The 24,187-nt window shown below is 41.1% G+C and overlaps 1 protein-coding gene across 6 annotated transcripts in view; it reads right to left on the bottom strand.

Moving 5' to 3' along the window:
- Nucleotides 1-24,187, bottom strand: part of KCNQ5 (potassium voltage-gated channel subfamily Q member 5) — a 436,454-nt gene that overhangs the window by 64,097 nt on the left and 348,170 nt on the right. For 5 of the 6 annotated variants that reach the window (XM_069974630.1, XM_069974632.1, XM_069974631.1 and 2 more), the window contains exons 6-9: nucleotides 23,088-23,198; nucleotides 17,773-17,868; nucleotides 7,298-7,392; nucleotides 2,489-2,515 (exon numbers count right to left, since the gene is read on the bottom strand). In XM_069974630.1, coding sequence (XP_069830731.1) covers nucleotides 2,489-2,515; nucleotides 7,298-7,392; nucleotides 17,773-17,868; nucleotides 23,088-23,198 — 329 coding nt within the window. The remainder of the gene's footprint in view (nucleotides 1-2,488; nucleotides 2,516-7,297; nucleotides 7,393-17,772; nucleotides 17,869-23,087; nucleotides 23,199-24,187) is intronic. The other variant, XM_069974634.1, reaches the window with a different exon arrangement.

The following is a 24,187-nucleotide window of genomic DNA, read 5'->3' as shown; positions in this document are numbered from 1 at the left end:
AGATGTGCCTGCGGGCGGTGCGTCTGCGACCCCGGGCCGGCCCTGACAACTTCTTCCAGCTGCAAAGACCGGCCCGGGGGGGCACATGCCACAAGAGTGACTGGCAGGGCCGGGGGCCAATGGCTTCCTGGCTCTGTCAGTCAGAGCGCGGCCGCTGCAGACTGTGAGTGTTCATCTTGAACGCTCACAGTTAAAGGGCCATGCTATTCTTGCAGCCACTGCTGAGGGCCGGCGCATATGGGGGCCAGGACAGGCGGCCCCCGGATTGGTAATCTTGGCAGCCCAGCAGGCATTTGCCCGCTTTGCCAGATTACCAATCCGGGCCTGATAACTTCTGGCTTACACTAGGATCCACACCTAAGGAGAGTGACGTCACTCAGGATCCCACTTTTTTGCCACAGAAAACTGGACTGTGTGAACTTATGTGCAGTGCTATCGGCCGGAGCATCTGCCGAGTTCAGAAGATTTCTTCCCATTGATTAACTTCTCTACACTGCATAAAAGCTGGGTGTGGACTTTGGCTGAACTTCGGCATTTGGGCAAGTGACATATTCACCTTTCCAGCTGGATTTCTATACAGGTATTTGTCACCTATATAATCTTCCTTATTCTGACTGACCCACTAATTATCTGCGCTGGGTGTATCTATATGTTTAGTTTATAAACAATATTTCTTGAAATCAGATATTATTGATGTTACTTTTGGGGAAAAATGTCAGCATCTACACAAGCTGTGTGGATCTTCCCTCTATAACATCCCCCCCCCCATAACCAACATATATACTAAACAAATCGTCATTTTATTGACAGGTTTTACATTTAAGATATCAGCTACTTCTAGTGTGACGGGATGGTGGTCGGGTTTTAGTTTTGTCATGTAAAAAAAAAACATATTTACTAAAGGCATTATCAATAAATTTATCGGTTTAAGAAACTAAAACCCTGAGGTGTTAGTATCTTGAAAACCTGTCAATCTTAGTAAATCAAGGCCAAAAAATAAAAAATCTCATGTATCATAGAGACATGTAAAGTTTTGATTTGTCGGGGTTTGGTTGTTCAGTTCCCTACCAGTTACTAGAAGTAGCCGGCCGAGCTTCCCCAGCTTATTGCCCTTCCCGTGTTGCTGCAGGAGACAGAGTTAGTGTATGGAGCCTGTCTCACAGTGAGATAGGGAGAGAAGCATTCAGCTGAGTGTTCAGACCCTGATCGATCAGTAAAACATCCAGGTCATGTGACACAGAGAGAGAAGTGAACCCATACCTCTCCCTGCTTGATTTCCTGATCGGTCGTGGTCTGAGCCGATCAAATCAGGTTCTAGAGATGAGCACAACTCGAGCATGCCGGAGTCCGTCCAAACCCAAATGCCCGGTGTTTGATTGGTGGTGGCTGCAGAACTTGGATACAGCCCTAAGGCTGCCTGCAAAAGATGGACACAGCCATAGGCCTTAGGGTCTATCCATGTTTTCCAGGAGGGCAAACTTTTTCAGCCACCGCTAATCAAATGACACATGTTCGGATTAGGACAGCCCCGAACATGCTCAAGTTGCGATCATCTCTAACAGGTTACCTTTTAACAATAAGTGAAAGGCTGGGGCTGCAAGGCAACGTAAAGCCACTCTGTCCCCATAATCTGACCCCCCCAAACCACTTGTACCTTCGGATAGCTGCTTTTATTTCAAGATCTGTCCTGGGGTCCGTTCAGCAGGTGATGCAGTTATTGTGCTAAAAACAACTTTTAAACTTGCAGCCCTGTGTCAAATTGGCGTGGCCTAGAGTACCCATGCCCTAGGATTGCAATGCCCCTCTGTCCCTCCTCCCCACCCTCCTCATTATTAGTAATGCCCCTGGAACGTTTTCTCCTATTCATCACCTGTGTGAACACTGCACATGAGCCGGATCGTTAAGGCACCTGTGTAGTTTTCACTGCAGAGGAATAGGAAAAATGGTGAAGAGGGTGCGGAGGAGGGACGTAGGGGTGGTGCAATCCTAGGGCATGGGTACTCTAGTCCATGGCAATTTGACACAGGGCTGCAAGTTTAAAAGTTATTTTTTACGACAATAATTGCATCACCTGACGAACGGACCCCAGGACAGATCTTGGATTAAAAGCAGCTATCCGACGGCACAAGCGGTTCGGGGGGAGGGGCAGATTGTGGGTACAGAGTCACTTTAAGTCACATTTGAAATCGAACTCGTAGGGTATATTCACACTATGGAATTTCAAGCTCTGTTCGCAGGGCAAACTCCACTTGAAATTCTGCCTGTCCCATTCATTCATCTTAAAAAGTTTACAACGTATCCCTTCTATAGGCTGTTTTTTAGATCTGGGATCCAAACTTTTGAAAATTGGATTGAGATAAAGTTACATCTGAGACATTTGTCATTTTCATGTATATTTGAGTATGAGTATATATATATATATATATATATATATATATATATTTATATTTATGTTTGTTTATGGAAAATAAATCATTTTTATACAAACCTTCCAGATGTCTCTCCTTGTTCTTTCCTTCAGGTATTAGTTAATAAAAAAAAGAATGGAAAACAATGTAATTAAGCAAACTGTATTAATATTCTGTTATATAAACAATGTGCAAGACAAAAGAAAAATGTAATTATTGTTGTTTATGGGACACAAAACATACAATGTGCTGAAGCTGAAACAGCAGCAGCAAGGCTCTGAAGCAAACACATGACCGAGATTTTCCCCACAGTCCTCATGCAGCATGCGCAGTACACAGCACAGCAGACTGGCAAAGCACTCAGTGAGGCAAATGCATTGCTGACACATACTTTACAGAAAGCTGTAGACTTTTAATAAGAATAAAAGTATCTGCAGTGATGAAGTAGGTTAGAGTCGATTAATAGTTGTCTTTAATGGAACAATTTGGAAAATAAATGTATATGGTTTATATGTTACTGCTTGTATTGTAGTTATAGTCTTCTTTTAAGAAGTTTGTATAACTGTACTATATATTTGTGTTTGTCCAGCAATCACTCTTCACAATACCTTACAAGTACTTTCCAAACAATTAATATCCCTAGGCTCCAAATTAATGTCCTTGAATTCTATATGAGGTTATACAGTACTTTGAATATTTCCCAAGTGTTTGAAGAGTTTTTAGTGCTGCTTTAAATTAACAAACTGTACTTTAGGGCCCCATTGAAAGCCTAAGTACCAAACAGATTTGTGATAAGATTTGGGTGAATTAAGTCTAAATGAGAATCTGTGACTAGGTTTATGCTACTTTAAATGAGGGCAACATAAACTAGTGACAGAAAGGCTGAGCAGAACAGTGTATTACTTACGTCATTCTGTTTAGCCGTTCTGCTAATATGCAGGAGAATGGGCTTTGTGCTACACCCCCCCCACAGCTGCTGATTTTAAGCTGTCTGCCTATACACAGTATAGATAAGACAAGTGCCAATCAGAGAGAGGGAGCTGGTGCTCATGAATATCAAGGACATAATGGAGAGAAATAATGTGAGTCCTTCATATTCTAGAGAATATCTCGTAATCAGCTGCACAGAAAAATGTAAGTGATACATCATACATCAGATGCCTGCATTTGTTACGGGTCCATGATGGGGCTGTGATCTGAAATACTGGCAAGCGTAGCAGGGGCAAACTAGCAGGGGCACAACTAGGATTCTAAGAAAAAACAATAAATAAACAACAGTGTGGGTCCCATAAATCCAAGTATCCTAGGGGGTAGTGTATGTGAGAGACCCCCCCCAGACGACGCTCACAGACCACGCTTTCCCATCGGTACTAGGAGTGGCTCTAACAGAGCAGCTCTCTCAGGATGCTCTGAGCTCCATCTTGGGGGTTCTGTGATCGCCGTCGGGGAGGGGGCTGGGGTGATTGCTGCATGAGAGCTGCTCTGAGTGCTGTATCATGGAGACAGGCCATGCTCTGCCAGGGGGGCCCAGGCCCCATAGCAGTTGCATGGTCTGCCTCCATGATAGCTATGCCACTCAGGGCAGTATTAACAGGTGCTGCTGCCCTAGGCACTAAACCTGAAGACTCCCCATCTTGGGGAGCGTGGGGGATAGTGGTTTCGGCCACATGCATCTCTCTACATTTTTAACGGCTTTAAACATAAATGAATTTCATTTGCATATTGTCTGATGAAATTCTCACCACTGGATTGGTAGGTAATAGCTTCGGGTATTACATTTAACACAGCCATACCAGACCTGACCAATGCAACCATAAACCTATCCCCCCCCCCCTGAAAAGACACCAGATTTACTGGCAAGTCTAAATGGGAGGTTAGAGACTAAAAAAATAAAAATAAATAAAATAGGTGTTTTCCTTCCCCCTGCTCCCTGGTGCTGCCCCCCTGCAAGGTGCTGCCCTAGGCACCGGACCACGGGTGCCTAGTGGTAAATACGGCCCTGATGCTACTGAGCCCTATTATTGACCATGGTTGCGACACGGATCACCATTCACCTATGAATGGGTCTATTCAATTGCGGGCGCTACGGACGTAAACTGAGCCTGAAGGCTGAAATCCCACACGCACTTCTTTGGTGGTTTATGTAACAATTTTTGATGCAGTATTTGAGCCAAATACAGGTGTGGATTTAAAAAGAAGGAAGAGAATAAAGGATTGTTTTTTCTTTTTTTGTATCCAATTCTGTGTTGGGAGTTTCAACCAACTACGTATGGAGAACTGTCACTTAAACTGCTTCAGAACACGCATTTGGCATAATAGCACATATCTGGCCACTGAGATTTTACTGGTATAAATACAAAAGATATAAATGTTTTTATTTGTTTGACCACTACTTTTATGTTTTTTTTTTCCGAGATTGTTCTAAATAATGTGATGTAGGTAGGCTGGCACGGGAAGGGGATCATAGTTGGGTGGGGGGAGATCAATTTACAATTTACAGCAGGGTAGGACGCAACCAGATCAAGGCAATGTGTGCCTTCAGATTGTGGAGTAACTCCATGTGATATGGCTGTCATTGTGAAACTATTAGTTCTGAATACAGGCTAGAATAGACCTAATCCATTTAGTCTTTCTTTTGTATTAAAGAATTTACTAGGATTGTGAACAGACTCATTTCCCTGGTGGTATTGTGTGGTGAATAGATGAATACGCCTGAGGGAAGAATTATTAAGACCAGTCTTAAGTAAAGCCCCACCCTCACGCAGTCTGACAGATTTCCTAAAAGGCGCATGGTGGGCACAGAAACTACACCTGCTCTGGAGCAGGTATACATTTCCACCATGGTTTCCAGGTATGTTTTACAATCAATATTTACTGAATATGTCTGCATGGCCATGTTCTGCCTTAAAGTGACTCGGTACCCACAACCTGCCCCAAACCGTCTGTACCATCAGATAGCTGCTTTTAATCCAACATCTGTCCTGGGGTCTGTTCGGCAGGTGATGCAGTTATTGCCCTAAAAAACAACCAATTTGACATAGGGCTGCAAGTTTAAAAGTTGTTTTTTAGGACAATGACTGCATCACCTGCCGAATGGACCCCAGGACAGATCTTGGATTAGAAGATATCCAACAGTACAGGCGGTTGGGGGTGGGGGGGCAAATTGTGGGTACAGAGTCGCCTTAACATAGGTCACCATATTAGGTCCTGTGGAGAGTCTAACATGCAGCATCTATGCAAATTCTGCCAAATACTGTACTTATTCTAATCAGTTTGATTAACAAACTGCTATTACATAAAGGTCAGTGCTTACTAATTTAGAAATGTGATAGTGAGAATGATAAACTGATAATACATATCTAATGACTGATACTCCATAGAATATAACTGATATGCTGAAATGGGCAATATTGTTCTAATAATGTGCACAATATTTGGCATTATATTATAAACAATAGTCATAAAAAAATAGATTCTTCTAGGGAAATCTGGCTTTGCTGCAGCCCATAGAGTGTAAGCTCTCCATAGCTCTGTAGCCCATAGATTGTCCCTAGAGTGCCAGCCTCAGACACGGGGATCGCTCCTCCGCGATCCCCCCCACTAGACCACCAGGCAAGTGAAAAGCTGCTTTTTAAATGCAGCTGTCAACTTTGACAGCTGCATTTAAAAAGCTAATTATTAGGCACGGCGATTGGACCATGCCAGCTTATAGCCGCGGTCCCGGGCTACAAGCAGCACCCGGGATCGCGGTGGTTCAGAGCCCCCCCTCTGAAGTCCCCTACTGACCTTAGGATGTACGGGTACACCCAGGGTCGTCTAGGGGTTAATAGTGTCCCCAATACTGCAAGTCAAAAAATATTTTCTTTCAAATCAACTGGTGCCAGAAAGTGCTGGAGATTTGTAATTTACTTTGTAATTTACTTGTAATTTACTTGTTATTTACTATTAAAAAAAATCTCAAGTCTTCCACTACTTATCAGCTGCGGTATATCCTACAGGAAGTGGTGTATTCTTTCCAGTCTGGAGAGAGACGGAGTGGTTTTCTGTAGTGATTTGCCACTGCTCTGGACAGTTACTCACACAAATAGAGGTGGCAGTAGAGAACACTGTGTCAGACTGGAAGTAAAGCACCACTTTCTGCAGGACATACAGCAGCTGATAAGTACTGGAAGACTTGAGTTTTTTTTTAAAAAACAGAAGTAAATAAAGCTCTGGGACTTTCTGACAACAGTTGATTTCAAAGAATTTGTTTTCACTGGAGTAGCACTTTAAGGCATATATTAAGAAGATTATATATATATATATATATATATATATATATATATATATATATATATATATATTATATATTCTGCTTCGGACAACCCCTTTAATCCTGAACCTAGACCAGAGCTCACCTCTAACACTAGTAAACAACATAATTAGAACATCACTGACATTTTCACAGTTTCTTCTGCTTCCTCCTAACAATATATTCTGCTCTACAATAATACAATACAGTATACTGTATATTCTTTGAATAATATCTCTTAAAGTGGACTTTGAATTTGGAGCCTGGAGATATTTATGGGTGAGATTTATCAAACATGGTGTAAAGTGAAACTGGCTCAGTTGCTCCTAGCAACCAATCAGATTCCACCTTTCATTCCTCACAGACTCTTTGGAAAATGAAAGGTGGAATCTGATTGGTTGCTAGGGGCAACTGGGCCTGTTTCACTTTACACCATGTTTGATAAAATCCCCCCCATTGTCTGGATACATTTGTATATACATTATAATTTGGCACTGTCATGAAGAAAAAAAGTCAAGAGACAAACCGACATAAATACTAGTGTTCTATAGGTTAAACAGACATCACGAACAACACCAGCTGCCATATTTGTACCTACTTTGTAGGGCTGCAGGTATGCAAGGCCTTCAAATGAGGCTTCCAGGTAGCAATGGAAACCGATTTCTCATCAGCCGCATAACTACGCCATACACACTACGTGCAGGATATATAATAAAAAAAAAGGGAAAACAAGGCAGAAGGGAGCGGGGGATAAAACAAAATTGAAAAGCAGATTAGTAAACCGGTACAAGTCATGGCTTTATTCATCATTCATAGCATTGATACATGCCTGAGAGGTGGAAGAATACTTTCATAATATCGCCAGGTGGCTGTCAGGTATGTTCGACTGGAATCAGTAGAATAAAACCGCCACGTAGCCTGGTATGATGAAAAAATAAGAAGCACAAGGGAACCAACAAAACATGAAATAGTGGAAGAACCAAGTCTGGTAAGGAACGTTAATACTTCTCTTACACCAATGCATTGCCTGCTTGGTTATGTAAATTTCCTTTTTGTGAAGTATCTGCTGGAGGAGAATTACTAAGGAGATTCCTATTCCTGGGAAATCTATGTACTATGTTACTTTATTCCGTAGTACACTATATAAAAAACGCTATATAAAAAACATAATGAACATTTTCCAATCTTCACCAAAAGTAAATATAAATCCACAAATATAGTAGATCTACAAGGAGGTATGGAAGTCAATTGGACATCTGTACATCTAATAAATATAATGGAATGGATATTTTGTAAAATTTTTTGCTTGAAAAAAGTGTCACTGTTGTTTAAGTGTTTTAGTACAGGCGAGTTTAAGAAACTTTGTAATTGAGTTTATTAGCGGAAAAATGCATTTTTATCATGAAAAAGCAGTTTGAAACTCTCCCCCTGTCTTAATGGTTCTCTTATGGAGAGGGGAGGGGTGAAGGGAGATAAAACAGGACAAGAAAGAGTTAATTTACAGCTACATTACTGGGCTATCTCCTCTGAAGTCAGCACTGACTTCTCTGACCTCTGAATACGGGCTTTTACACAGGTCCTGCTATGTAATCCTTTGTTCTCTGCTGGAGACTAATTTCCCTCACCCCCTCTCCATAGAACAGACAGGGCTCGACTGATGTAAAAGAGTCGAGATTTCCTGATAATAAGCAGTGAATAAGAGAGACGAGGGGGGAGGGGGGCTGGGGAAAGTCTTTTTGAATGCAGCTAGTGGCATATTTGCCTAATAAACCCAATTACAAAGTTTCTTAAAAAAACAACAAAAAAAACCCAACAGTGACACTTTAACTTTCAATAGGATAAGTGCACCAATGGTACGAACCCCGCAGCTTTATAAAAGTTAGGTCATTCTAGTAATGTTGCGTCTAATTGGTCATAGGACTATTCTCTTCAGGCTGTTGTGATGTATAGATGCACATATACATATACAGTATTTATTGATGATGTGATTGCATGGTCATGACATTTTACTATGGCCATGTTTTTTTCTACTGTTTTCCATATGTCTTAAGTAGCATTGATTTTAAAGTGATTAAGACAGCGGCGTTGGTCCTTTTTTTTTGAACCACTGTCCCGTTCCCACGCATGGCGCCAGTCTATTCTCAAGCACCGGCCCAGCATGAAGCACTGGGAGCTCCTAGTGTGACAAACACTCCTGTCTGTGACGCGGTTCCATTGATTCTTATGGAGCCACGTCACAGAGGAGAGGAAAGGTCTACACACTGGGGGCCTGGCGGGCTTGCCCCAGTGCTTCATGCCGGGCCGGTGCTTGGGAATAGACTGGTGTCGTGTGCGGGAATCGGGTGGCAGTTCAAATAAATTACTGACGTCTCCGCATTGGTGTCGGTCTATTCACATAAAAAACACACACAAAAATTTTTTTTTTTGTGGCAAGAAACATCTACAAAGCCAATAGACACGAATGCCGTATGTTTTGAACCACTGCCATATAGTTTTGTGGGAAAAGTTCCAGGATAGCCTGTCATTTATTCATGTACTGGGCTAGATGGGCGATCCTACTCAGTGATTGACAGCTCTTTCTATATGCACAGATACACCAAAAGCTGTCAATCACTGGGTTGGACTGCTTAGTTGACTACTTAGCTCAGAATGAGCAGAAATTTTCAGTAAAAAACACAAGTTATCCTGGAACTTGTAAAACAAATCTATATATCCTCCTTCTTTTGCACTCTTAAGCTCTTTTTACACTAAAAGATTTCCCAATCAGTGAGATCGACACTCCTTTGCTGACCCTTTACACTGCCGGGCTGCACAAACAATCCTTGTATCCTTCGTAAAGCCCTGAAAACTGACAGCACAGATTGCAGATCACAAGCAGCAGTGTATACCTACCATCAGCGCTGCTTGTGATCCGGATGCTCTCCCGTCCTCGTCCGCCAGTTCTACATTCAGACCCCGCCTCCTCTGACTGTCAATCATTGTGTAGGAAATGGCAGCCTAAAGATACAGCAGTGGCTGAGGACGGGAGAGCCACATGCCAGAGCACTAATGGTAAGTATACACAGCTAGTGATCTGAGAACTGACAGCACATATACCGTATATACACATATACATGCTGTCAGTTTCCCTTTATCATTATCAGCCACACATTTTCAGCATTTTACATAATCTTTTAGTAGCTTTTTTAATCTATGCTTCTGTGGGCTTTGAACAATCATTTTTTTTTTATTTTTAAGCTCATAAAATGGCTGCATTTACTGTATGGAGGAGCGGGTAGACCCTGTGGCTAAAATATAGTTACTGAAGGTTTTTACTTGACAATAAACAAAATCTATATTATTATATTACTGTTTTAAAAGGGAGTTAAAGGGGTATTTTCATCATAACAACTATACCTAAAGCAGGTCATTAAAAGTGAAGAAACTTTGCAATTGGTTCAATTTACCTTTTAGCTCTGTCTCCCTGCTAGGCACTCTGAGCTGTCTGTCATGTTTACAGCTGGTTGTCTAGGTTCCCGACCACCTCTCTGTGTTATCAGTGGTGGCCGGGCTGATGACTCACTCCCTCACTCCTCTGCTCTGAAGTGATCTCGGGTGGTGGGGATCTCGGATGAAGGCTCCCCTGCTGGACACCTTATCTGCAGTAATTCATCTCCACACTGGCCTGGCATAGCAGAGCTCAACACAGAACAGCCAAGTGCAGAGCAGGGGAGCACAGTGCTGTTCTCTAGAACAGCCAATGACTATGGAGTGCCCTTCCTCCACTTGAAACAGGAAGTGAAAACAGGCCAGAAACATTAAAAGGGGGAAGTTTGTCAGCTGAGAATACCCCTTTAATTCAGCATAGAAATATGAACTCTTTACACATTGTCAACTCAAGTTCTTTCTAGAGTTGTTTTTTCTCTATATTAAGTGAATGTTTATTTTCTACATTTGTTATTAATGTATCATACAAGAAATGTATTTTTCAGATTACAACACATCAGCATCTGAACCATCAAGAATGAACTAAAATGAAGGTTATGCAGCAATAATATAAGTAAACATTTTTAACTGTAAAAGTAATGTTTTTTTGCTATCGATCTTTATCACTTCTTTTTGTTTTTTCTGTTAAAATACATAAAAATAAACTTCCATATGAGCTTATGTTTACCTATCCTGGTTTTCTAAACTATTAGAATTTCATATGTCAAAAATAAGACATGCAATGGAATATATGCAAAATGTAGTAACAGTATTTATTCTAATGCCAGTATCTCTAGAAAACATGTGTTCCTTTGTTGGCGAGAAGGTGGGGGCCCGGCAGGGTATGTGTATGGGGGGTGGGGTAAGTGCCTTAGCAATGTATTTAGATGTAGGACCTACATTACATTATTGTTAAAGTATTAGTTATTTTCTAAATTAGTATTATTGGGACGGCTACTATAAGCTATGGGTGAATGCTGAAATAAAATGTGAGACTGCAGATGCATAATCAATTTTCAATATTTGTTTTAAAAGGGATTATCCCACAAAATAGAAAAAAGTATAGCCCTGCACTTATACATTCCAGTACCATTGTTTTAACACTATCCATGTGAAAATGTAATTTTCCTACTTTTTAGCTATTTTTTTTTTTATTTCTCCCTCTCTTATCTCTTCTCTGTCTGTGGGCATGCCCATAAAGCAGCTGTATTTCCCCAAAAAGGCTCGCAGTTTGGTCCTTATCACTGCACTCCATTCAGCCTCCTGTCTCCCTCCACTGACCTGTCTAGAAAGTAGTTCCTCAACACAGCTGCAGTCTCACTATTCCATAGAGCTATGGGATTTTCTTCTCTGTAGTCCAGACTGCTTTATTCTTCTTATTTATTTATGTATGCTTTATATACTTCTTGTATTCTCTCTCTATTTCTATGACTTTCTCTATAGTACTATTTTCTCTTTCCATATACAGACTTATGGGAGTTCCTAAAAAAGTGTATATTGTAAAAAAGTACAAAGGTACATGTGCCTGGCAAGAAGGCCAGCAATGAAACCTGTGGGTCCACTAGAAGGTAGATGGAGAAACAGCAGTGGACCCTACCACTGAAATAAATTTAAAGGGGAAAGTCCGGTGTCTGACATTTTTTTTTAAAGAGCCAGGAAGGAGGTGGCTGAACATAACAACATGCACCTACCTCCCCAACTCCGGTTCTCGGTCGTGACGTTTCAGCCCCACTCAGCCAGTCAACGGGCAAGGCAGGATCCCGCTACAGCCACTGACTGGCTGACCGGGCTGACACATAAAGACCCGGGTTCCCGCTCAGACTAGTGTGCGTCCAAGAGACAGGTAACCAGAGCAGGGGACAGTGGACCCCAGCACTGGAGCCAGGGAGGTAAGTGCATGTTGCTATGTTCAGCCACCTCCTCCCTGGCTCCTTCGAAAAAGATGTCCGACACTGGACTTCTCCTTAAATATATCTCATAACAGAAACACATTATATATATATATATATATATATATATAATTATTTTTATTTTTACATAGTATTGAAATACACATATTTTTCATGGGATAGTCCCTTTAACAAGTAGCAGTCAACTGACAAGTCTAAAAAGCAAGACTATAAAATGTGAAAATCCATACAAAGTTGCGGTCTGGTGGCATGTTTTAATTTATCAAGGAACTACTCAGGTTCATTAGAAGGGGTGGCTGCTAAGGCTAGATTCACACTACTTTTTTTCATCCTTTTTTTTCATCCGTTTTTTGCAAAAAACGGATGGAAAAAACGGATGCATGTGTGTGCATTCATTTTGATACGTTTCTCCATTGAATTCCATTAGAAAAAAAAACCGACCAAAACGAATCCGTTTTTTTTTTTGTAACGGACACAAAAATGAGGTTGACTACATCTTGTGTACGTTAAAAAAACGGATCCGTTTTGATCCGTTTGTTTTTAATAAGGGAGTTTAATGGCAAAACGGATGCAAACATATGCATCCGTTTTTTTTTTTCAAAAAGATGGATGAAAAAAATAGAACGGATTGCAAAAACGTAGTGTGAACCCAGCCTAAGGCATGTGTTCCTGATGTGAAGTGCCAGGGAAAGTGTCAAAAAGTTGTTCTGCCATGGTACCTAGATAAAGGGCATAGGAGGCAAACCAAATATTTTCACCAAGAGTTGAAAAGCCTAGCAATGACTCTGGGAACTGCAATTTTTTTTTAAATTACGAACTTTATAGAGATGAGCGAACCTGGAGCATGCTCGAGTCGATCCAAACCCGAGCTTTGGGCATTTGATTAGCGGTGGCTGCTGAACTTGGATAAAGCCCTAAGGCTATGTGGAAATCATGGATATAGTCATTGGCTGTATCCATGTTTTCCAGACAACCTCAGAGCTTTATCCAAGTTCAGCAGCCCCCGCTAATCAAATGCCGATCGTTCGGATCGACTCGAATACGAACCCGGTTCGCTCTTCTCTAGAACTGTAAAAGCAATATTTTTTCACCTGGTTATAAATCTACTGACTGTTGGGATATATATATATATATATATATATATATATATATATATATATATATATAATTTAATTATGATTGATCATATGAAGCTGCTGGTGAGCTCTGTATGTCTGAAGAATCCAACAACAGCTGCTTTAATGATAAAGAACTGAGGATTTACTGTGTGAAATCATCTGAAAACCATGAAGAGTATGGTAACTCATTCTAAACTGAACAATTCAGTGCTAATTTCATGCTTTAGAACTTTGTAAAAACTATGCGATGAAAGTCAGTTTCTGTTAATGAAGAATTTGGAAACTTTGGAAAGGTTTGCATTCAGGCGGAAAATATGTTAGTAAGGAAAAACAGGTAAAACAATGATATGAGAGAATAGAATAAGAAGGTAGGATAGTGTTTATATCATTTCCAATCATACTGCAGTCGAGTCTGGAATCTTTTTATAAACATAATTGCTGCAGGTAAGATTTTAATTGGGACGCTATTTTCGGTTCCTGGGATATCAATGTGTATCATTCTCAGTTGGAAATACACCTATTAAAAATATACTATGAATTAAAGGGAACCAATCAGCACAATTGTGGTGATATGGTTTCTGGCTGTACAGCATAGCTCTGCTGGGCAGCTTTCCATCAGCGCACTGATTGACAAGCAAAGAGACCGGTTAATGGCCTCTCTGCCTGTCAATCATCCCTGCAGAGCTTGCTGATAGGCAGAGAGCTGTGACTAGTCGAGGGCGGCTCTCCGCCCAGATAACTAGTTGCCGCCCCTCTCCAATCTACGCATGGGGGAATAAAACGAATTTTCCACTGCTATACTAAGCATTTTCCACTAGAGCTATACAAAGCAGCTGGGTACCATATCAGCTCAATTGTACTGACTGGTTCCCTTTAAAGGAGAAGTCAGGCCATTATATAAATCTGGCAGGGGGAATTGGATTACAGGTACGTACTCACCTCTCCCCATGCCCGCGGTGAGTGGTGGGACAAGCCTCGGGACCCCCGCGGGGCTCTGGGATCTCCACGGCTGACATGTCACGACCCGGCTGAAGGACTGGCCGCTCAGCCAGTCAGTGAGTGGGGCAGCATGCCGCTTCAGTCACTGATTGGCTGAGCGGCCAGTCCATTAGCCAAGACAGGCTTTTTCCCCTGAGTCGTGACGTCATCACAAATGCCTGCCGGCGGGGGTCCTGAGGCTGGTCCCGCTGCTCACTGCCGGCACAGGTAAGTTTGTATTTGTAATCAAATTCTGCCCTGCCCCTGCCAGATTTAAAAAAACAAACAAACAAGAGACTTCTCCTTTAATGCTATTGCCTAATACATGTCTCCTAAACTTATATTTACACTTTTTCTTATCTGTATCTCTTTTGTACAGGAATTCCAATGCTGGAATTTATTTATTAAACCCTGCAGCGCTTTAAAAAAAAAAAAAAAGACAGCATTCTGCCCTGATTTCCCATTACAGCCATTTCAATGCCTACTAGTCCTGACTGCTCTCTGCTCTACCTGACGTGTCATCACTAAAGCCAGTGACTGGCTGAGTACACATCTCCTGCAGGGTCAACATATAGATAGAAGCAAGGAGCAGGAGCTGTCAGAAGGGCGGCTGTGGGGGATTAGGACAGGTGAGTATGGTTTCTTATTAATTTTAAATCACCCTGACTCACTTACAAATTATAGCACTTAAATATCCCTTAAAATGTTTATCTTGTGCCTGCATTATATTGCATAACTACTTAAAAAAAACTAAAGCTTAGTATAGGCATCCATTTTTAGAACCCCTACTAAGACAATAATGCCCGATAGTGGTTTGGATCCCTGTGATACTTTTTGTTAAAGGGGTTATCCAGCGCTACAAAAACATGGCCACTTTCCCCCTACTGTTGTCTCTAGTTTGGGCAGGGTATTGAAACTCCGTTCCATTGAAGTAAATGGAGCTTAAAGGGGTTATCCAGCGCTACAAAAACATGGCCACTTTCCCCCTACTGTTGTCTCCAGTTTGGGCGGGGTATTGAAACTCCGTTCCATTGAAGTAAATGGAGCTTAAAGGGGTTATCCAGCGCTACAAAAACATGGCCACTTTTCCCCCTACTGTTGTCTCCAGTTCAGGTGCAATTTGCAATTAAGCTCCATTTACTTCAATGGAACTGAGTTTCAAAACCCCACTAAAACTGGAGACAACAGTAGGAGGAAAAGTGGCCATGTTTTTGTAGCGCTGGATTACCCCTTTAAGGTCACACTCATTTACCTGACTATTTACCTGATTTTTTAAAGCACTTTTATAAGCTAAGGGTGCCTTTACACAGAAAGATCTATCTTTCAGAATTTGGAAGCCAAAGACAGGAACAGACTATAAACAGAAAACAGGTAATAAAGGAAAGACTGAGATTTCTCCTGTTTTCAAATCCATTCCTGGCTTTGGCTTCAAAAATCTGTCAGATAAATCTCTCTGTCTAAAGCTACCCTAAAATTGCATCCAAAAGAAATGAAAGAAAAAAATGAATATTTATAAATTGCAGATATTTGTTGAAGAAAATTCTGCAAGTAAAAATATGTTCCATAAACCTAAATGGGGTAAAAAAACATCTATATAATGTTTTTATTTTCAGGAATATCAGTTCCCTGTGCTTAGGCTGGGTTCACACTACGTTTTTGCGTATACATTTTTGCTAGAAAAAACGGATGTGTGCATCCGTTTTGATCCATTTTTTTTAACGTACAAAAAAATGTGGTTGACTACGTTTTTGTGTACGCTAAAAAAAAGATGCGTTTTGATGTTTATATTTTTTATATTATGGAAGCCAATGTAAAACAGATCAAAACATATGCACAAGAATGCATCCATTTTTCCCTCCGTTTTTTCACCAGATGAAAACAAAGGATTGCAAGAACGCAGTGTGAATCTATAGTAAATTTGCACAATTTTGCACACACGAGCCTTCCTGTTAATTAAGATATTTTTTTTTTCATAAAAAAGAAAATATAATACACCCACATCATCCTCTACATATTTTATCAATCAGTTTTTTTTATAAAACCTTGGAAGATGAAAATTAATTTTAGAGATTGGGGTTCTGCATGTATATAATAATATAATATTGTATATTGTATATAATACAGGTTTACTGATTTTTCTGATAATAAGAAATAGTGACAATATGGGAAACCCATAATAGCTCTATGCAATTAATCGTTAAAAACATCTTGTTCCGAACTCAAAAAATTTGAATTTTTTTTTAAAAAAATGATATACTGTATAAAGTAGATCTTTTTTTATTCGAATCTATAGAACATTTGCTCTGCATCTAGAAACTCCATGTTAATATGGTTAGAGGAATAAATGGAAGCTACTAGGGTCAAGTGCAAAACTTTTGTCTGGATCCCTATTGGCACAAAATGACATACATGCATTTGCTTCTATACATGCAAGCCTTACTCATGTGCAGGATTAGTGTACTATTACACGGGCTGATGGTAGCCAGATCGGCACTCCTTTACTGAGCCTATTACACGACCCACAATCGTTTAGCAAGGGCTGCACATACATCGTTAGCGATGTCCGTGCAGACCTTGCCCAAACAGTTAATACATTACCTTTCCATGTTTCCGGCATTCTCGTGCACTCTGCATGTGTCCCGTAGCCGGGGCTGAAGCTTCAGCGTAGCCTGTCTGAGCTGACAGGCGGCTCATCCAATCACTGGCCACCAGTGATTGGCTGTGTGGCCTGTAAGCTCAGACAAGCTACTCTGAAGCTTCAGCCCCGGCTACGGGACGCATGCAGAGCGCACCGGTAACATGGACATGTAATGTATTAACTATTTCTACATTTTTCAGCAGCTATCGCACATAGCAATGTGCGGTTGGTGGCCCATAATTTTAGGTCTGAACCCAAAGAAACAATCGGCCGATGGCACGGAGCGATAATCGACCGAATCGGCTCGATTTGGTTGATTATCGATTCATGTAAACGGGCGGTGCCAGCCCAGTGGATTGTGGAAAAGTAGGAGATTGCGGGGGTCCAACCTCTGTACCCCCCGCCAATCTTTGTTGACTCAGTTATGAATAGAGCGTAGGCATGTGACCCGTGGCTCTATTCTCTTCTATGGAGCAGTGGAAAGAGCCGAGTACGCCAGAAAAGTACTGTACTCGGCTTTTTCCGTCGGCTCCATAGGAATGAATAGAACCATGGGTCACGCGCCGTACCCGCGGCTCTATTTATAACAGAGCCAGCGGGGCACGATATGGTGATAGGCAGGGGGTACAGAGGTCAGACCCACCACAACCTACTACTTGTCTCCTATCTTGTGGATAGGGGAAATGTATAATTTTCTTGGAATAGCTCTTTATTGGAAAATATTACTTTTTTTTACCCTATAGTACACATTGTGCAACACAAAGCAATATCCAGATCTTAACGACGCCTTTCTATGAGGTTGGGATGTTGTGTTTTTTGTGCATTTCTTTATACCAAGATAAATCTCTACAGTGTGCAGAGACATCATAAAAATATACAGTATCAACAGTATATATGTATATATATATATATATATATATATATATATATATATATACATTTTATAGTATTTCTTTTCTCTCACCTGAATTAAGCTAGCCGCAGGATTTCTTCGTTTTTCAAAGTGCTTCTGTCTGTGCTGTTCCTGAACTTTTAAGGCAAATCCTGAACCCAGAATTCCCTGGTAGAAACAAAATGTTTATAAGAACCATCACACTGGAAGGGATCTCTCTTCTTTTCAGGGAATAACCACTATGTTAATCCAGCATGGCCTTTTCTCTGACCAATAAACTCATGTACAAGACAATTTGGGTGGTAGGACTGAGCTACTGGACAGGGGAATAAGGCTATGCTCCCACTACGGGAACGAGACATCAATTAGCTGGAAAAGGATTCTGTCTATTGATAATGACGGCCGCAAATAATGAACATCAATAAACGATTGCCTTTTCCCAATAAAATCCTGTTATTTTAACATAGTCTTAAAGTGATACTGTCACCCCTCTTACTTTATGTGTGGCTCTCTGTATTATCGACAAGCTTAGATGCTGTACATTTGATATATACCTGTATAACACTTGTCCGTGTCTTCTTTCTGCTCTAAAATTGCTTCGTTCCATAGGTTGACAGTGTCATCTAGGCGGGGCTTCACGGCAGATGGGCCTCCTCTCCCAAGAGAGAAAGACAGAGCCAAACTGCCGTGAGGCCCCGCCTAGGTGACACTGTTCACTGATGAAATGAAGCAATTTCACAGCAGAAAGAAGACAAAGACAAGTGTTATACAGGTATATATGAAATGTTCAGCATCTAAGCTTGTGGACGGTGCTGAGAACTGGGGGGGGGGGGGGTGATAGTATCATTTAAAAGAACATTATGAGGTGTTATAAAAGGTATAGAATGACAATTATACAAAAATACTTAAATTATATTTTATGTGCTCCATTATTACTTAGAAATGTATTTTTGTAGAACAACCCTTTCAGGCCCTAAAAAAAGAAGTCATATTCACCTGTCCTGGCACCAGCTCAGTGCCGCGTCACACTCCTGCACCCCAGCTGGCTGTTTTCTTAGCTCCCCTCCTGTTATGTCAAAACCCAGATGACGGATGCCCTGCTCAGCCAGTCAGTGACTGGGGCGGGGACTGGGGCGGGACACAGTTGCAGTCACTGATTGGCTGAGCGGGCTAAATTACCCCCATCAAGGATGTTTCAGCCAGGTGGTGACATACCTGGAACCCCAGAAAAGATGACACCCAGCGGGGTATGGGAGCATGGTCATACAGATAAGCTTAGTGTCTTTTTTATTTCCTCCCCACACTGGCTGTAATGATTTTTGCCCCCCTTTCCCAGACTTTTCCTTTAATACATGTTTGGCAAATTAGAAAGGAAATATTATAAGCCAACCGTAATAAGGAACTTGACTTTGGAAACTGTAAGTAAAATAGATATAGGTAAATTGAGAAATTAAATGTCGGCAACCACCCACTCCTTCTGTAGGAAGTTTAAAAGAAATCTATTGTCATGTAAAATAACATTTCGCATCATCCTACTTCGTTAAACAGAAGTGCAATGTTCTAACTTCCATTTTACATTTAATTGGTCTCAAATAGGCAAAATACACTGTGATATTGTCCATTTACCTTCTGTCTGGTGGCCTCATTAAGAAAAACATTTCAAACAGCCATTGATTTAAAAGAAAATACATTCAATTTCACAGGTCTCTGGTGAACAAAGACTAACATGTAAGCTACAGACCACAAGCTGTCCGGCAGACATATATTTACTAGATTGATTAGAGCACGAATACAAACATACATTGTATTCTCTTTTCATAAGAAAAATACTGAAATATTTTTATGGATTGTAAGAGTGCAGTGCAATGATCATTCTGAGGGACTTTAAAGGAGAAGTCCTGCAAAAATTTATATTAAAGTATTGTATTGCCCCCCAAAAGTTATACAAATCACCAATATAGACTTAATACGGGAAATGCTTATAAAGTGCTTTTTTCCCTGCACTTACTACTGCATCAAGGCTTCACTTCCTGGATAACATGGTGATATCACTTCCTGGATAACATGGTGATGTCACTTCCTGGATAACATGGAGATGTCACTTCCTGGATAACATGGTGATGTCACTTCCTGGATAACATGGTGATGTCACTTTCTGGCTAACATGGTGATGTCACTTTCTGGATAAAATGGTGATGTCACTTCCTGGATAACATGGTGATGTCACGACCCGACTCCCAGAGCTGTGCGGGCTGTGGCTGCTGGAGAGGATGATGGCAGAGGGCTGCTCAGTGTCCCTCCAGTGCCCTGTGTCCCTCAGTGTCCCCCTGCCATCATCCTCTCCAGCAGCCACAGCCCGCACAGGTCTGGGAGTCGGGTCGTGACATCACCATTTTATCCAGGAAGTGACATCACCATGTTATCCAGGAAGTGACATCGCCATGTTATCCAGGAAGTGAAGCCTTGATGCAGTAGTAAGTGCAGGGAAAAAAAGTACTTTATAAGCATTTCCTATATTAAGTGTATATTGTTGATTTGTATAACTTTTGGGGACAATACAATACTTTAATAAAAATTTTCACTGGACTTCCCCTTTAATTGTCTTAGTCAAGATGTGCTATAATGATAGTAAAAAAAACGAAACTAAAACAAGGAGTTAAAGGGGTTGTGCACCATTTTTTTTCTTCAAATCAACTGGTGCCAGAGATTTGTAATTTACCTATTGCTGTATGTATGTAATTTACCTATTGCTATATGTCCTGCAGGAAGTTTTGTATTTTTTCCAGTGCTCTCTGCTGCCACCTCTCTCTGTGTCAGGAACTGTCCAGCCCAGTAGCAAATCTCCATAGAAAAACTCTCCTGCCCTCCAGACTGGAAAGAATACCACTTCTTGCAGGACATACAGCAGCTGATAAGTACTGAAATACGAGATGATTTTTTTATAGAAATAAATTACAAATCTCTGGCACCAGTTGATTTAAAGTCTTTTTTCGATAAACAACCCCTTTGAGGCCCTAGTATGCAAAGTGATTAATGCGCAAAAAAAATACCAAAGCAAACAATCACTAGCCATCACCGTTAGGTGTAATAGGATAAGCGAGCGCAGACAAACGTGAAATTGTTAGATTTTCGCTAATCTTGATCAAAAAATTGTTGTTGGTCTTTTACTGATAATTCACCAATTCGTTCATTTTTCAGTCACTCAGGGGAAAAAAACAACCATATTGTGTCGCTACTAACCATTAGTAACCACACAACAACCACAAAAATGCTAATTCTTCAGAGCAATCAGTAAATGTAATAATGTGTAATTGTTTACTTCTATATTGCTAGTTATCACTAGCAACCAACCAGCAGGTTTTTGCACGATACTTGCTGTGTAATAGGGTCTTTACTGCTGCTCTTTTGGATGTGTGTGTTGTGTGTGTGTTAGTGGGGGAGAATGTTTGTTGGTGCAGGTCACACGGCAACACTTTTAGATATTTTAGAGTAGCTAGGCAGCAAAATTACAGAGCTGGATCTTTGCTGATTTAGCTGTGTGTCTTGGTATTCAAGCATTGCACCACATGTTGATAGGGAAGTCAGTTAGTGGGTGTGCGGATGACAGTGTATCTGAATGGGTCTGCTTAAAATGGGATGGGCTCAATGTAAGGCCAGAATTAGAGATGAGCAAAGTGAAACGTGCTGTCAATTAGTTTCGTTCTGCGAAGCAAATTTCCACCAAATTGTTAAGGAAATTTGCAAAAAAACAAAATGGCGGCCACACATGCTGTCTGGAGCGTCACTGGGTGGGAGAGAGTGATTAACCATAATCCCTAGCGCCCATCCATTCAGCTGCAGGCTCCTCTGTGATGTCAGCACCTCCCCCTCTATATAAGGCGGTTCGGTAATGGAGGTGGCCAGTCGGCTGTGTGTGGAGGAGAGAGCAGGATGGCAACAGGCAGTTACAGCAGTGCAGGGAGAGACTAACAGAGCGATATAGGGACAAAGAGGAGAGACTAACAGAGTGATATAGAAACAGAGAGGAGAGAGCAGGATAGCAGCAGGCAGTTACAGCAGAGCAGGGAGAGACTAACAGATCAATTTAGGGACAGAAAGGAGAGGATAGGAGAGACTAACAGAGTGATATAGGGACAGAGAGGAGAGGAATGGTGGAAATTGGATGAGTGACTGGCTGATTAACATTTTTTTTTTAACTGTGATTTTCCGATTTTTGACACTTTTACAACAACACTGTTAGAATTGTGACTTTGCGCTCCTCAGTCCATGTCGGGCGGCCAAGGAAGCGCTGAGTTTATGTCTGCTGTTGCACTGGTTTTGTGTCTGAATTGTGTTTCACTTCTCAACCACACCTGCCTGGCCTGTGAGACTTCTGGCAGTGTAGAGGTTACTGCACTGCTAGGTCTGTTCAGCTGAGCTTGATGCTGGGATCTGGGCTGCTCCAATCAGCTGCTGGACCAGGTCTTTTTTCCTGGATAAAAAGCAGTCAGATCCTCTGTTCCCTGCTGGTTATTAGTTGTTACTAGTCTCAGCTCCCCTGCTCCTTTCCCAGCGTTCCCTGTCCTAATCCCCTTGCTATTGCTCTGCCCGTGTTCTGACCTCTTGCTTGACATTTGACTATCCGCTCTCCTTCTGATTTTGTACTGCGTTGTCTGTTTGGTTTTGACCCTGCTAGTTGACTATCCTCCATTGTGTTTTGTTTGTCTGTCTACGTTTTGTGTATCCACCTACGCAGTGTAGGGACCGACTCCGTGGTTGTCCTCGACCGTTTAGGGTCGACTGAGGCAAGTAGGCAGGTAACAGTGGGTGGGTTCAGATCTAGGGCCCACTGTCTCTTGTCTTGTCTACGCCTGCCAGTCCTGACAAACACGCTTTAACAAATTCCCCCTTCTGTAATAGTCCCAGTACTGTAGCTACTATAGTTTTGGCCGTTTTAATGAAATTCATTACGATTTGATTTGCTAACCTTAATGAGCTTGACCAAAAATTAGCAAAGCTCGCGAAATGAATTTCCGCCTGCTTCGCTCATCTCTAGCCAGAATATTGTCATGGAGAGACAGTGGGCGAGCTAGCCAAGTGTCTTATAGAGTGGGTAAACAACCAAAAGGAAAAGGAAAAGTACAGTGGGTAGGCTGGAGGTAGAGGTTAGCCAAAGGAGATTAACCAAGCATTGAATAACTGTCCCTTGTCTTGAATAAAGTGAAGATACAATTTGTACATTATAAATAATAAGCTGAAGTTGAAGTATATAGTGACTATTCAAGGTCAGACAACAGCTTGATAATTCTTACTATTATATAGAAAATACTAGATGTTTTGATATGAAAGCTATGACCATCATCAGCACTGTCATCAGTTATTATGTTAGTTATGTGCCTAATACTTACTGCAGGTAATGCAAAGAAGGAAATACCGAGCAGAGCAAAACCAGCTGAAAGAAGTCTTCCAAGCCACGTATGAGGAGTTTTGTCACCATAACCAATGGTTGTCAATGTGATCTAAAATAGAAATAAAGAAGAATTAATGGAGCATAAAACATTATCCATCTCTGCATTTGCTAAAATTATAAATCATATATATGACAAGCAGATGTGTTTTTTTTTCCAACATTTATGGATTTAATTTAGGGATTATACATTGAAATAATGTGCATAGTGCTCAAGTTAAAAAGAGAAATGTGCTAAAAATATATATATATCTTTATTTTAAGAGAGAATAACTCTGTCAGCTGCGATTTCACATTAAAAACACTGACACAATTAGATATCTGTTAGAACAAGGAGACACCTGGTACCTTTCATATGTCTGTCTGTGATTCCTGAACATAGAAAAGGCTTTTATTCTATAATATGAAAAGTCAAAGAAGCGGTTCCGAACTCCTGAAGTCCAGTAAGGTGTAACACCTCCTTACCCTGCCTGGGACTCAGCTTCCAGATGTCAATCAAGCAGGGAGGGGGAGGAGAGACATTCCAGTTGCAGCTATATAGGGGCTTGGTAACACCTCTTTGACTCCTTATACTAGAGAATAAAAGCATTTTTCCACATCCTGGAAGCACAGACAGATATATGGAAGGTATCCTGTGTTGTCCTAACAGCTATTTAACAGTGTCAGCAGTTTGAGACATGAACTATAGATGACAGATTCCCTTTAAGGGCATGACCTACTTTGGTCTTCAACACACAAGTATTTTTCATGAGTGTTTTCATGCTTTTTTTCCCTATTTATCGTTAAAGAGAACCTATCATCTAAATTTCACTGTCCCTAATATAAAAGTTTATCTTTCCCTAAATCTATATATGAAGATACAGACTGCCTTTGCAGTCTGTATTTTTTACTTTACCCAATCCTCTGTTTCTGTGCAGCAAAGCCGGGCGCCACCATCTTGATGATGTCACTTGCATTCCAGTGCTGGAACACAAGGGACGTCATCAAGATAGCAGCGCCGGCCTTGCTGCTTCGAAAAAGTGGATTAGGTAAAGTAAAAGA

The sequence above is a fragment of the Dendropsophus ebraccatus genome, chromosome 6, assembly GCF_027789765.1.
Source record: "Dendropsophus ebraccatus isolate aDenEbr1 chromosome 6, aDenEbr1.pat, whole genome shotgun sequence".
Taxonomy (NCBI): domain Eukaryota; kingdom Metazoa; phylum Chordata; class Amphibia; order Anura; family Hylidae; genus Dendropsophus; species Dendropsophus ebraccatus.
This window is presented reverse-complemented; position numbering and strand designations above follow the sequence as displayed.